This window comes from Schistocerca cancellata, chromosome 2 (genome assembly GCF_023864275.1).
Source record: "Schistocerca cancellata isolate TAMUIC-IGC-003103 chromosome 2, iqSchCanc2.1, whole genome shotgun sequence".
NCBI lineage: Eukaryota > Metazoa > Arthropoda > Insecta > Orthoptera > Acrididae > Schistocerca > Schistocerca cancellata.
Window position 1 is genome coordinate 1046577055 of NC_064627.1, and position 14963 is coordinate 1046592017.

At 44.9% G+C, this 14963-nt stretch overlaps 1 protein-coding gene across 2 annotated transcripts in view; it reads left to right on the plus strand.

The window, feature by feature from the left end:
* LOC126163026 (juvenile hormone acid O-methyltransferase-like) overlaps window positions 1-14963 on the plus strand; it is an 84746-nt gene that overhangs the window by 7970 nt on the left and 61813 nt on the right. The window contains exon 2 of one of the 2 annotated variants that reach the window (XM_049919894.1): window positions 7902-8060. In XM_049919894.1, the coding sequence (XP_049775851.1) occupies window positions 7908-8060 (153 nt within the window). In that variant the 5' untranslated portion in view covers window positions 7902-7907. Of the gene's footprint in view, window positions 1-7890; window positions 8061-14963 lie in introns of those variants that run through there. The other variant, XM_049919895.1, reaches the window with a different exon arrangement.

The following is a 14963-nucleotide window of genomic DNA, read 5'->3' on the forward strand; positions in this document are numbered from 1 at the left end:
ACTAACATTGTAGCAGCAATAACATACAGTCCACATACGCAAAATATCATCCATGAATAACATAACTCTGGGTTTCTTTCTGGGCAGAAAACTAAAAAAAGGGATCTAAAAGGAAACAAGTTTGTCGAAAAGAAGAAATTCCATGTATCATGGAACATCACTTCCACACATGTTAAGCCATCGAAGTCCTCTTCCAAGGTTTCTCCCGAGTATATATTTCCATTAAAAACTTGAATGTCGTAGTTCGGCAGTTATAAACGTTGAAAATTATTTTGCTACCTCTGAAATTTCGCAGTTATGTCCCCTATAAGTTAGAGAAAGTTGCACACCAATATATTGACTCGTTAGGTTCTGGATACGAGGGCATGCTGAAAAGTTATGCCTCCAAATTTTTTATGTGAAAACCCTTAAAGCTTGCGTGTATTCCGTCAGCTTCTTCCATTGTCTCAGACTTTGGTGTTTTTTTTATGTCGGGCATTTTGTTGAGCTGTAAGTGTTTCACGCGTCAATATCTCCAAGCAGGAAAGTTCATGAGGGCGCATCTGCGTGGATAGTAAGGTTCGGCATTAAATTTCTTTATAAATAACTGTTTAGCTATGGTTAACATTGCGAGACGCAGTTATTGTTGAAATAAACATACTGGTCCATGTTCAGAGTTCTCTTAATGAGTGAGCCCAATTACTGTACTGACTCTCGTCTGTTTCAAGTCGTAATTTTCGTTTACGAGTCAGTGCCAAAATATTGTGTTATAAGAGTTGTCTGCTGAGCAGTTTGGCTTGTGAACGATAAAAGCGAGGTGATGAGGGACTATTCTTTATATGAAAAAATCTAAAACAAAATGTAGGAACAAGCAATGATGCATTGATACTAGGGTTTATTAATCAGGAAAACAGAATTCATTGTGGAAGTTCTTGCCATGTCATGTCATGTAGTAAATTCTGTGTGCTCTTGAGAACTGAAAGAATGGGAGAAGTGTCGACCAAACATTTCAGATCAAATGCATTTATTTGCTCGAGAAAATATATTCCTGCAAATTCATCAAACAATATGAAGAATGCAGTAAATAGCGCTTTTTCGTTTTATCCTTTTTCTTGTTATGTGCCAAATGACAACGAAAATAATTTTTCTCGTCAAATAATTGTTACTTTTTCACTGCTGAAATAATTTTCATTAACCCTTGTTTATCTGTCTGTTTTTTTATTTATACATAGTGTGGGCTTTTTTTTTCAAAATGTACACTCCTGGAAATGGAAAAAAGAACACATTGACACCGGTGTGTCAGACCCACCATACTTGCTCCGGACACTGCGAGAGGGCTGTACAAGCAATGATCACACGCACGGCACAGCGGACACACCAGGAACCGCGGTGTTGGCCGTCGAATGGCGCTAGCTGCGCAGCATTTGTGCACCGCCGCCGTCAGTGTCAGCCAGTTTGCCGTGGCATACGGAGCTCCATCGCAGTCTTTAACACTGGTAGCATGCCGCGACAGCGTGGACGTGAACCGTATGTGCAGTTGACGGACTTTGAGCGAGGGCGTATAGTGGGCATGCGGGAGGCCGGGTGGACGTACCGCCGAATTGCTCAACACGTGGGGCGTGAGGTCTCCACAGTACATCGATGTTGTCGCCAGTGGTCGGCGGAAGGTGCACGTGCCCGTCGACCTGGGACCGGACCGCAGCGACGCACGGATGCACGCCAAGACCGTAGGATCCTACGCAGTGCCGTAGGGGACCGCACCGCCACTTCCCAGCAAATTAGGGACACTGTTGCTCCTGGGGTATCGGCGAGGACCATTCGCAACCGTCTCCATGAAGCTGGGCTACGGTCGCGCACACCGTTAGGCCGTCTTCCGCTCACGCCCCAACATCGTGCAGCCCGCCTCCAGTGGTGTCGCGACAGGCGTGAATGGAGGGACGAATGGAGACGTGTCGTCTTCAGCGATGAGAGTCGCTTCTGCCTTGGTGCCAATGATGGTCGTATGCGTGTTTGGCGCCGTGCAGGTGAGCGCCACAATCAGGACTGCATACGACCGAGGCACACAGGGCCAACACCCAGCATCATGGTGTGGGGAGCGATCTCCTACACTGGCCGTACACCACTGGTGATCGTCGAGGGGACACTGAATAGTGCACGGTACATCCAAACCGTCATCGAACCCATCGTTCTACCATTCCTAGACCGGCAAGGGAACTTGCTGTTCCAACAGGACAATGCACGTCCGCATGTATCCCGTGCCTCCCAACGTGCTCTAGAAGGTGTAAGTCAACTACCCTGGCCAGCAAGATCTCCGGATCTGTCCCCCATTGAGCATGTTTGGGACTGGATGAAGCGTCGTCTCACGCGGTCTGCACGTCCAGCACGAACGCTGGTCCAACTGAGGCGCCAGGTGGAAATGGCATGGCAAGCCGTTCCACAGGACTACATCCAGCATCTCTACGATCGTCTCCATGGGAGAATAGCAGCCTGCATTGCTGCGAAAGGTGGATATACACTGTACTAGTGCCGACATTGTGCATGCTCTGTTGCCTGTGTCTATGTGCCTGTGGTTCTGTCAGTGTGATCATGTGATGTATCTGACCCCAGGAATGTGTCAATAAAGTTTCCCCTTACTGGGACAATGAATTCACGGTGTTCTTATTTCAATTTCCAGGAGTGTAAATACCTATTGATATTTCGTCTCTCTAGTAGAAAAAAATACAAGAATCTTGTGTAACGTTTCTGTGTCTGACGAAAACAAAGCAAACAACGCAATAAAGACTGATAAGATACAAATGGACAACATGCATTTCTATAATATGAGTGAGTTCAACCAGAATAGTTAACATTCGATACTAGCAGATGTCGCCAGAGTCCCTCATTTCTCTGCACACACAGTGTGTAGAGTACTGAGAAATTTAGAACTCCACACTCAACACAATCTACAGACGATATAGACACACTCATCCCGTTGTTGCTGATTTAGATACAGGCACAAAACGCGCATTTACACATACCTGTCACATTATGTACTGAACAGCTGTTAACTACTGTACATATTTTATTTTCAGAAAAAAGAATTATATATATATATATATATATATATATATATATATATATATATATATATATATATGCAGCAATAATGGACATATGTATGTATTCAAGTCTGGAATCTTCTCCCAAACGCCTGGATCTATTTCAACCAAATATGACACACAAGCAGCAAACTTCATGATTATCAACACAGTGTGGTTTATAAACTATGATCTCCTAGTTCCAGTAGAAGTGGAGATACGGGCAGAAACGTCTATCTTCAGCGCCTGCCACGTAGGCATGCCCGTATGACACTTGTGTAGAAAGGTATCGGCCTTCATTGTCGACCTGCTTTGCAAGGCAGCCTACGTGTCAGCTGTGGCACCACGTTGTGCTGCGCCACATAAAGTAGTGTAATTCTGATGTTGCCCTCCCATAAATATGACTAACTTCGTTGGCAACCACGTTGTCCACTTCCTCTTCATCACTACAATGTCTATCCTGTTTATGTATCATTTCCACAACAGCACATTTAGTCACTTCATATCGGCCATCTTGGTTCAACCACATTTGCACCTCATTGTCATCTGTATTTTCACACCCAGAAAGATGTCGACGAGTTCTAACAATTGTTCACCTCCATTGAAAAATTATTATATATATGTATATGTATAGAGTCCATGGTTTATCAACAGGTATTGCAGCTTTCTTATTCAAATGTGTATAGTCACTCATACCAGACAGATAGCGCTCATCACATGTTTCATATAATGACCAGTTTCCTCAGAAAACGATGTTTGTTTACCGATTTTTTGGCTGTATTTTGCTATTATGAATGGGCTTAGAGACCAACCGAGAAAACGCCACACAGCTACCATACCAACACAGTCGGGACAGTATGGCTTCAAAGATAAATTTTTGAGGACAGCCTGGAATTCTATTAGCCTTTAGGCTAAAAAAAGCCAGATCGAGTGTGCTCTAGCTCCTGACACATCTTGGAGTATTTGTTCGCCACAACGTCATTTCCCGCATTGCCCACTCTCATATGCCTGCCTGCACCATGATTTCTGTCTGGGGCACAGCCATGCAGCGGCACAGCTTGAAGTACTGTTTACTCTTCGTATTTTGCTGCCTTGTTGATATACATCGTTGAAGTGAATATCCTGCAAAACTAATTTCAGAGCACTTTATCGAATGTCCACAAAAAACATTTTATTTTCAAGGAGAGACATTCCGATTTCTTTTATCAGTGCTGGGCTTCACACGAAACACTTGATGAATAGTATTTTGATTTTAGCTTAACTATACCCATACACTGCAAAAAAGAAATGGGAAATATTTGAAAAAATATGTTCGACTAGCGACCTAATGCACTGGGAATGCTGTGATTTTATTATTAAAGAACTCAGTGGCAGTGAAGTTTTCCCTGCAGCTTAACCCCATATGCATTTGACACATATATCACACACACCTCTTCCTTCCCCCCTCTCTATGTCCACCTACTGCTCCCACGTCTCTCCATCCACTTTGTTATTCCATCTCTATCTATCTCCATCTCTTCCCTCCCTTTGTCATATCCTCCTCCCCCTCTCTTTGTATATTTCCTCTTCCCCCTCTTCCTTTCCCACCTGCCCACTACCTCATTACCCATTCCACCTGCCTCCTACATCACTCCCTCCTATTTCCTGTCTGTGTCTATCTCTCTTGTCCCCTCTCTCGACCATCTCTTCTTCCCCCTTCTCTCTGTCTTTGTCCTCCACTTTTCTCACAACGTCCATCTGCTCCTTCTTACTCTCTGTGTCCATCTCCTCCTCCAGCCTCTCTGTATCCATCTCCTCCTCCCCCTCTTTCTGTCCATCCCCCTCTCTGTGCCCCTTATCACTCTATTCATCACCTCCTGCCCCTTCTCTCTCTGTACATCCTCTTTCTGTCCATCTCTGACTTCCAACAGCCACGCCCACCTACAAATGTAGCCCCTGAAAAGCAGATCGATAAAGCAGCCTGATTCTAGTCCCACAACATGCATGTCGTGCAGGCTGCCATGCAAAGCAGGTCGATAAAGCAATGAAGTGGACTGATACTACTCTAAGAAAACATCCTACATGTTTGAGGCTGGGAAGTCGTTACTTGTGCCTAACATGTAAGATGCCCTGCAGAGCATGTCGATACTACTCCTACACAGCATAACAAATCACGCAGGGCAGCCTTTTGTCTGTATCCCTGCTCCTATTGGAACTAGGAGGTTATAAGCTCCACAGTACTGATAGTCATGAAGTTTGCTGTTTGTGTGCCAAATTTGGTTGAAACAAACTGATGTCTTTTGGAGGAGATTCTGCACATACATACATGTTACTTTATATACTGGGTGGTTATAATGGGTGGTTATAATTAAACTTTCCCCATTTGACGCATTATAACAAGGAATCTAATTATCTTACGTGGACCAAACTTGGTAGCAAAAATATTGAGGACATGGGGAAGCGAAATAATTCAGAATCAGTTTAATTTAAACACTTTTAATATGCTGATACACTACATCATACCATTACGCACTGTAGCATTGCTGATAGAAAAGGGTTAGAAAATATGGTGCCCATCAGTGTCCAAAACAGTCTGAAAGCGCAGGATTGCATTCTGCACAGCAGAATGAAGCACGTCCATAGGTATACTGGATACCTCTCTTGATATGCTGCGCTTCAGATCAGCACATGTGTGAATGTTCCCCTGGTAAGCCCTGTCCTCCAGGCAGCCCCACAGCCAGAAATCACAGGGATTGACATCAAGTGATCGTGCTGGCCAAGTATTTGGAAACTATCGGCTGATAATTCGATCGTTTCCAAACGCGTTTCGGAGAAGCAGGTGAACTTCAAGAGCGATGTGCTGTAGGGCCCCATCTTGCATGGAAACTGTTGAGTTCAATACGTCGCTCTGCTGTAGTGCAGGTATTAAATGCTGGCGAAGTATATTGCTGTAACGCTGGCCAGTCACACTGCACGTCTGTTGTCCCTGAGCGCCACCTGTTCGAAATCGATTGGACCAATGATGAACGCAGCCGTGAAGCCACACCATACTGTGACATGTTCACCATACAGAGGAACTTCATGCACAGTGGCTGGAGGTGAAGATCCTCACACTCGGAAATTCTGTGTGGTCACCTCACCCATCAGAGAAAAGTAAGCTTCGTCTGTCAATAGGATTGTACAGGGAAATCCCTCGTCAACTTCAGTTCTTACGAGAAAGTCGATAGAGAAGTCAACAGATCGGTGTGCGTCCTGTGATGCAAGCTGCTGTACGATATGGATCTTGTACGGATACCATTTGAGAATGGTTTGAAACACTTTCCGTACAGTGAACCACGGGATATTCAACTGTGGTGACACAGCACGCCCATTGCCTGACGATCAGGAATTGCGCGCTGCGTTGTCTGCCATAGCAACAGTGATTTCATCAACCGCCTGTGGTGCATTCGTTGTCGGCCTCTTCCCAGAGCGACGGCCAGTTCTCCACTTGTTTCGAACTTTTTCATCCCGCTCTGCACAGCAGGTGGAGAAAGAGGACCCTTCCGTAATCCTTCCAGCCGGCGATATTCTCGAAGTGTAGCTGGAGCATTACCGTTGTTTTGATAATAGAGCTCAACCCATAATGCCCTGTTCCTTTTGTCCAAGCTCAACAAGTGCACTGTGACCGTCAGATGTGTGAGACTATGAATCACACTAGTTCCACTTGTTGCCACAACTGACAAAGGAATGTTGACAGCTTTGCAGACTGGAGCAGAGACCATCCTTTCATATTCCATATATGCCTATGCTCAGCGGGTGATTGGAAGTCGGATTGGTGTACATCTTTGACAGCACACTGGGTAGTGCGAGGTGTGTATTTCACAGGGTTTATAGATTTGACCATCTGCTGACGGGTATGCGGTTTTAAAAAAAAGTCCGCCTCGATAGCTGAGTGGTCAGCGCAGCAGACTGCCTGGCCGAGAGGCCCGGACTCGATTCCCGGCTGGATCGGAGGTTTTCTCCGCTCAGGGGCTGGGTATTGTGTTGTCTTCATCATCATCATATCATCCCCATCGACACGCAAGTCACCGTAGTGGCGTCAACTAAACAGGCTTCCACCAGGTGACCGGTCTACACGACGGGAGGCCCTCGCCATACGACATTTCCATTTTTTAATAAAAAAAAGCTAAACAGCGAGATACAGCTTTGAGATGGGTGCACATTCCGCTGCAGAGCGAAAAAATCATTCTGGAAACAATTCTCCGGTATGTGACTAAGCCACATGTCCACAACATCATTTCTTCCAGGAGCGCTAGTCAGCATAACTTCCGTGAAGTTTGGAAGGTGGTACTGGAGGAAGTGAATCTGTGAGGGTGAGTCGTGTGTCGTGCTTGGATAGCTCAGTTGGTAGAGCACTTACCCGTTATTGAAGTTCCCCCTCCCCAAATGATCCTCTCTGAATATCAAAGTTTTGCTTCGTGACTCTAACTACATAACTGTATACTGAGTGCGGATTACTAGCGCTATATATAAAAAAAAATTAAAAAAAACAATAACGCAGCTTTCATGGGCTATGCTCGTTCTCTCGTGTTCTCTCCGCTGTAAACACTTGTTCAGAGATGCAGACGAACGGTAGTGAGCAATGGCGAATTGTCTGCGAATACTAGTTCGCCTCCATATGCTCAGGTGTAAACCGAGCTTGACTGTTAATCTGCGATGAAGAGGTTAGCACAGGAGAAGATGTAGTGGATGACTGTATCAATGTCTTGCAGTCCTCTCCCGCCCACCCCCATTCCAATAAAAGGTACCACCTGTGCCCATTAAGTAGAAACACCTAGGTGTAGCGTAGCGGAACGGGTGTGTTTACGTTGAGTAGCGGTGTTGCAGGTGGAAATGGAGGACCCGGGGCTGTACGCGCGACACGGCGCCAAGGTGTTCGAGACGGCGGGCGCCTTCCTGGACGAGTTGTGGCCGCGACTTACGTGGCCGGACCGGCCGCTGCCAGCCCTCGACGTCGGCTGCGGCACCGGCGAGGTCACCCGGCAGGTAACTCAGCCGCCGTGGCGCTAGAAAGCTTTTTCTTTTTGGTTGGCTCTACAGTCCTTGAAGAAGCTTGGCCCCCTGTATCACCTGCCTCCATTCTTTTCTGTCCATCGCCTTCCTTCTCCAATTTCTTATTCCCATCGCCTTTAGATCTTCTTCAATATCGTTCAGCCACCTTTTCTTGGGTCTGCCTCTTTTCCTTCTCCCGTCAGGTTTTCCCATGAAAATTTCTTGACAGTCCGAGTTTCTGGCATTCTCTGTACATTTCTTGCCCATCTTATTCTTCCCTGCTTAATTTTAACAACAATATCTATCTGTCCAAAAAGTGTTTGTAATTCTACGTTTGTCCTTACTCTCCAGACATCTTCCTCGCTCATTGCTCCAAAAATCCTTCTCGGTATCTTTAATTCCCATCTCAATAACCAGTTCTCCTCCTTTAATGCCTTCTGATGCATATATTACTATAGGTCTTAATATGGTCGGGTATATTTTGATTCCTGCTAACATTCCTGGAATTAAATACGTTCTGCAAGGCAAAATAGCAACGATTTCCACTTGGTATCAATGGTTCAAATGGCTCTGAGCACTATGGGACTTAACTTCTGAGGTCATCAGTCCCCTAGAATTTAGAACTACTTAAACCTAACTAACCTAAGGACATCACACACATCCATGCCCGAGGCAGGATTCGAACCTGCGACCGTAGCGGTCGCGCGGTTCCAGACTGTAGCGCCTAGAACCGCTCGGCCACCCCGGCCGGCTATTTGGTATCTTTTCTTGAATTTCTACTGCTACTTTATTGTCCTCCGTTATTACAGAACGTAAATATTTAAATGTTTTCACTCTTTCATATCCTTTCCCATTCATTGCTATTGAATTCTTTTGTCCGTTTATATTGGGCTCCCCCATCACCATATACTTTGTTTTGTTTATGTTTACTTCTAAACCTACGTATCGTAGTTCCCCTTTAGTGCCCTTACATTCCTTGTTATTAATGCCACGTCATCCGCATATGCTACCATTCGAAATTGCCGATTAAGTATTGTTCCTCCTGGGTTTATCGGCTCGTAAACACTAGAAGTAAACGGTTCAGAAGCACCAGCCACACTGACTAGAGTACCTCATAATTTCTCACACTTCCACAAAAATTACACAATCTGATCAAAAGTATACGGACACCTATTAGTGGACATTAACATGGGGATGTGTCCACTCTTCTCCTTTATGACGGCTCCAATTCTGCTGGGACATTTTCAGTGAGGTGTGTAAATGTCTGTAGAGGAATGACAGCTAATTGTTCCTCAAGAGCCGAAACAAGGCTAGGTAGTGATGTTGGACACTGGGCTATGAAGCGAAGTCTGCCTTCTAACTCAGTCCATATATGTTCCAGTGGGTTCACGTCAGGGATCTGGCGAGGCCATTCCATTTTAGGAATGTTATTGTCCACAATCCATTGTCTCACAGATACTGCTTTATGACGGGGTACATTTGTATACCGATACAAACGATCACGTCTCCGGACTGTTCCTGTACTGTACTCAGTACACAGTGCTGTAAAATGACGAGTTTCTTTGCTTGGCCATCCTCCGCAGAGAGCACAGAAACATTTGTTTTGTAAATAAAAACGCTTTCTCTTGCTGCACTGTGTTTCATTTTTCCAGATGCGTTTCGCCTTTTTCTCACTTTAAGGCATTATCAGTGGGAACTATAATGATACAGTTATGATACGCTTTTGTTTTGATATGTATTACTCGTAGATTATAAAACAGTTTACTGCTCGCTTTTTATGTAAACAAGTGATTACTTACGGCTCTTCCTGCTTTTAGCTGGCATTAGTGTCTCCTCTCACCTGGTCACTTGGAGGTCGCATTACCGCTCTATTTACGAAACATAAAACACGTACACGTTTCCAGAATGAGATTTTCACTCTGCAGCGGAATGTGCGCTGATATGAAACTTCCTGACAGGTTAAAACTGTGTGCTGGACCGAGACTCGAACACAGGCCCTTTGCCTTTCGCGGGCAAGTCCGCCTTCAAGGTTCGCAGAAGAGCTTCTGTGAAGTTTGGAAGGTAGGAGACGAGGTACTGGCAGAACTGAAGGTGTGAGGATGGGTCGTGAGTCGTGCTTCGGTAGCTCAGTTGGTAGAGCATTTGCCCGCGAAAGGCAAAGGTACCGAGTTCGAGTCTCGGTCCGGCACACAGTTTTAATCTGTCAGGAAGTTACGTACACGTTTTTTGAGTTTCTTCCCACTTTTTATTTTGTTTGCACTTATTGTTTTGATGCACTCTGAGTCTTCCGAGAGGTAGAACATTTGATGTCAGATACAAAGAACTCATGAGAGCCTAGAAGTTCATGACAAACCACTCCACATTTGCAGAACACCTAAGAGAACACAATCACAAACCAACCATTAGAGAACAAGACATGAAAATAATTAGAATCAACAATAAAAAACACCTCCTAACTCTGAAAGAAAATTGTCATATACAGAAAACCAAAGCAGAAGAGTAAACCCTGTTGAATTATCAATTAAGTATACCAAACAACTCATTGTTTACACTAATAGATAAAATAATAGAGTAACAATACAACAGAGGATCATAATAATAATACCTCCCAACTCTCTTTCCACTCACTTGTCCATGAACCTCTCCACAAGACATTTAAACCAAGAAAAATCCGTGCATATTTAGTCTCTCTCTTTCATTCATTCACTCACACACACACACACACACACACACACACACACAGAGTTTTATAATCTACGAATAATACATATCAAAACAAAAGTGTATCATAATTTTATCATTATAGAACCCACTGATGATGCCTTAAAGTGAAAAAAGGCAAAACGCATCTGGGAAAATAGAACACAGTGCAGCAAGGCAAGGCATTTTTATTTACAAAACAAATACTGTTGTAAAATTAGTTCATATCCTTCCGCATTTAGAGGTTTTTAAGAGCAATATAGCTATCACGCCCTAATCACGAAATGCATACCCATACCGTAACAAAACCTCCGCTGTATTTCACTGTTAGCTCTTTACGTGAGGGTACATCACGCTCTCCAGGCATTCTCCAAACCTAGACTCTTCCATTGGATTGTCACAGGAATAGCGTGATTCATGACCCAGAATCATTCGTTTCAAGTCATCCACTACCCAGTGGCATCACTCTTTACAAAACACCAACCGTCGCTCAGTATCCGCGCGGCTCCCCTCCCCCCCCCCCCCCCCCCCCGGTCGGAGGATCGAGTCCTCCCTCGGGCGTGCGTGTGTTGTCCTTAGTGTTAGTTTAAGTTAGATTAAATAGTGCGTAAGCCTAGGGACGGATGACCTCAGCAGTTTGGTCCCATAACACCTTACCACAAATTTCCAAACATTTCGGTCAGTACTGATTTTAGAAATTTAACGCTTATGACGAATTTCTCGAGCATTGTGTCTCATTGCTTTTACTGCAGTGCAGTATCTGAGACACTCCATTCTTTTTAACTCCCTAAGCACAGTGGCTGTGCTAGTTGGACTGCTGACTGCGCTTTGAAGCTGACGAGAGACTCTTTGCACTGATTTAAAGCGATTTTTTACGACCATCCTATGCAAAGCACGATGACCCTGTCGGTCAATACGTGAGGTGGGCATGCCGCTCGTTTATCTCTGGTTGTTTCTTCATGTTTCCACTTCACAGTTACATCTCCAAAGTTTCGACCTGGGCAGTTTTAGACGCGTTGTAATGTCCTTGATGGATCTATTACTCGATGACATCAAATGGCTAGTTCACTTTCGAATCACTGAGCTGTCCTAACGGAACCGCTCTGCCGTTAGTTCTTCTGTACTCAAAAACACTATACTCGCCGCTTCGGTTTATGCTAGCGCGTACCACTCTCCTGATGTCTAGTGGTCAATGCAGCATTACATAGCATTGTCCGGATAATTTTCATCAGATACTGAATCTATTTTGCGCCACAGCTAAATTTATGATACTCTCCACAAAGGTGATTAACAAGTCACTCTCAAGTCATTTTGAATGACAGCAATTGCACAATATTTCACAATATTTATTTCATCAATCGGTTTTCGATTGTTATGCAGTCATCAGGTACAAGGATGACCGTGAATTTTATAGATTTTGAAACGTCCCCTTAGAACAATTATATAAGACTGTGCTTAAACTGACACAATATTTTTAGCGCAACACAATCTGACTTTCAAAAATCCCTACAAAAGAATGGACCTGACTAACATTAATCTATACCTTTCACAAATCACTTACCTCACCAAAAATCTCCGTTACTCGAACTACTGCAATACAGCGAGCGCCACTACTGCCAGCTAAATAAAAGATTCAAACTACGGAAGGCACTAACTACTGATAGGGATAGTTAGCAAATGAAAGATTTTAATGGAGAACAAACAATCTATTTACCTAAATATCATCACAAGTTATAATATATGTAATTTCAAAACTCCGCCATCTCTCTCCTCACATCCACCACTGCTGGCGGCTCACCTCCAACTGTGCAACGCTACGCGCTGTTCACATCCAGCTGCCGCTGCCCAACACTACAATGGCAGACAACAATGCAAACTAGCCACAGACTGCACACAGCACAGCCCGTGATTTTCATATAGAGCGCTACGTAACGTTGCCAATAAGAAAACATAAACAGCCTACTTACAATTTTAAACTAGGTAATCCAAAGAGTCTCATAGTTGACTGCGAAAGAAGACAGTTAATAACGTTACGTATAACACTAAAGTGAGAAGAATTACTTCGATAAAAATGTGAAGAATACAACTGACACAGAAAATATGTACAATAAGACTGACAAACGATTGACTTTCGTTAATGAACATCACAGGAGATACCGAAAGTGGCCGCCATTGAAGTCGCAGCATCGTGTTCGGTTTATCAAACTGTGAGACACGTGTAGTAGCTTTGTCTTAGGGATAGCAGCAATAGTGTTCTGCCGTAGCTGTTCCAGTGTGTGGGAGTATTATTTGAGTACATCTGATCCTTCAGTTTCACCCCCAGATAAAAATCAGACCCGGCGATCGAGGTGGCCAGGAGATATCTCTGCCTCTGCCGACTTCCTCCTGCTCACCGAACATCTCATGCAGTCGTGACAGGGTTATCAAGATAGTGTGTCCAATTGCTCTGTCTCGCTGAAAATATCTATACATTCGTTCATCTTCTGTGAGTTGATCCAGATATGGATTGCACAGTTTCTGGACATAGCAGTCATCACTAACGATTACCTGAAAGAAACATTTAAGATGCAGATACTAGGCATATCGCAAAAAACACCTATCTTCAGATTTTGTAACGGATCTTCGACGTATGGACGTGGAGTTTCTGATGTGTAATGTAGCATGTTCTCTGACCTCATCTATGCCAACAGGCTGAACCAGGCCTCATCTGAAAAAATGAGGGACTGAGAATCCAGAAACGTGATTACACTTGACTCAGACATGTAATAGCACCCGATTGGTGCATCGAAATCGAGGTTTCCAGCGGTTTCTGTGATGGGCAGTTCTCCTGCTCATTGACATCAGTGGCTTTTTTTCCCTATCCTGTACAAACTATTTAGCTTAGATAACTGTGTGTGATAAATTCCATGCAAAATTAAACAAACAATATCAAGCTATGGTTTTACTGTTGCCTTGGTAGACTTCATACTGCGTATAAAAAGAAAAACAAGAGTTCTGCATTCTTCCTTGCCCTGCGTTCGACACACACCTCAAATAAATATACACAAGTCCAGATTCAGGAAAAGTCGCTCCGAATGTAGAGAGGAAACTTAAATCTTACGTGTACAACATTACAGAACACATTTTATACAATTATAAGGACACCAAATCAGCTTTAGAATATACAAAATCACTTGTAACTGCGCGAATTCTGCAAAAGCCAGCTTAGGAGGGCAATATCGAACTACATGACGGAACACTAAAGAAGTTGGAGACTTAATGAAGACCACAGTTACAATGTGCAGCATGAAGTCATATATATATAGAGAGAGAAGAAGATGAACCGTCATGAGATAATGGGAATGAATAAACATACACTCCTGGAAATGGAAAAAAGAACACATTGACACCGCTGTGTCAGACCCACCATACTTGCTCCGGACACTGCGAGAGGGCTGTACAAGCAATGATCACACGCACGGCACAGCGGACACACCAGGAACCGCGGTGTTGGCCGTCGAATGGCGCTAGCTGCGCAGCATTTGTGCACTGCCGCCGTCAGTGTCAGCCAGTTTGCCGTGGCATACGGAGCTCCATCGCAGTCTGTAACACTGGTAGCATGCCGCGACAGCGTGGACGTGAACCGTATGTGCAGTTGACGGACTTTGAGCGAGGGCGTATAGTGGGCCTGCGGGAGGCCGGGTGGACGTACCGCCGAATTGCGCAACACGTGGGGCGTGAGGTCTCCACAGTACATCGATGTTGTCGCCAATGGTCCGCGGAAGGTTCACGTGCCCGTCGACCTGGGACCGGACCGCAGCGACGCACGGATGCACGCCAAGACCGTAGGATCCTACGCAGTGCCGTAGGGGACCGCACCCCCACTTCCCAGCAAATTAGGGACACTGTTGCTCCTAGGGTATCAGCGAGGACCATTCGCAACCGTCTCCATGAAGCTGGGCTACGGTCCCGCACACCGTTAGGCCGTCTTCCGCTCACGCCCCAACATCGTGCAGCCCGCCTCCAGTGGTGTCGCGACAGGCGTGAATGGAGGGACGAATGGAGACGTGTCGTCTTCAGCGATGAGAGTCGCTTCTGCCTTGGTGCCAATGATGGTCGTATGCGTGTTTGGCGCCGTGCAGGTGAGCGCCACAATCAGGACTGCATACGACCGAGGCACACAGGGCCAACACCCGGCATCATGGTGTGGGGAGCGAT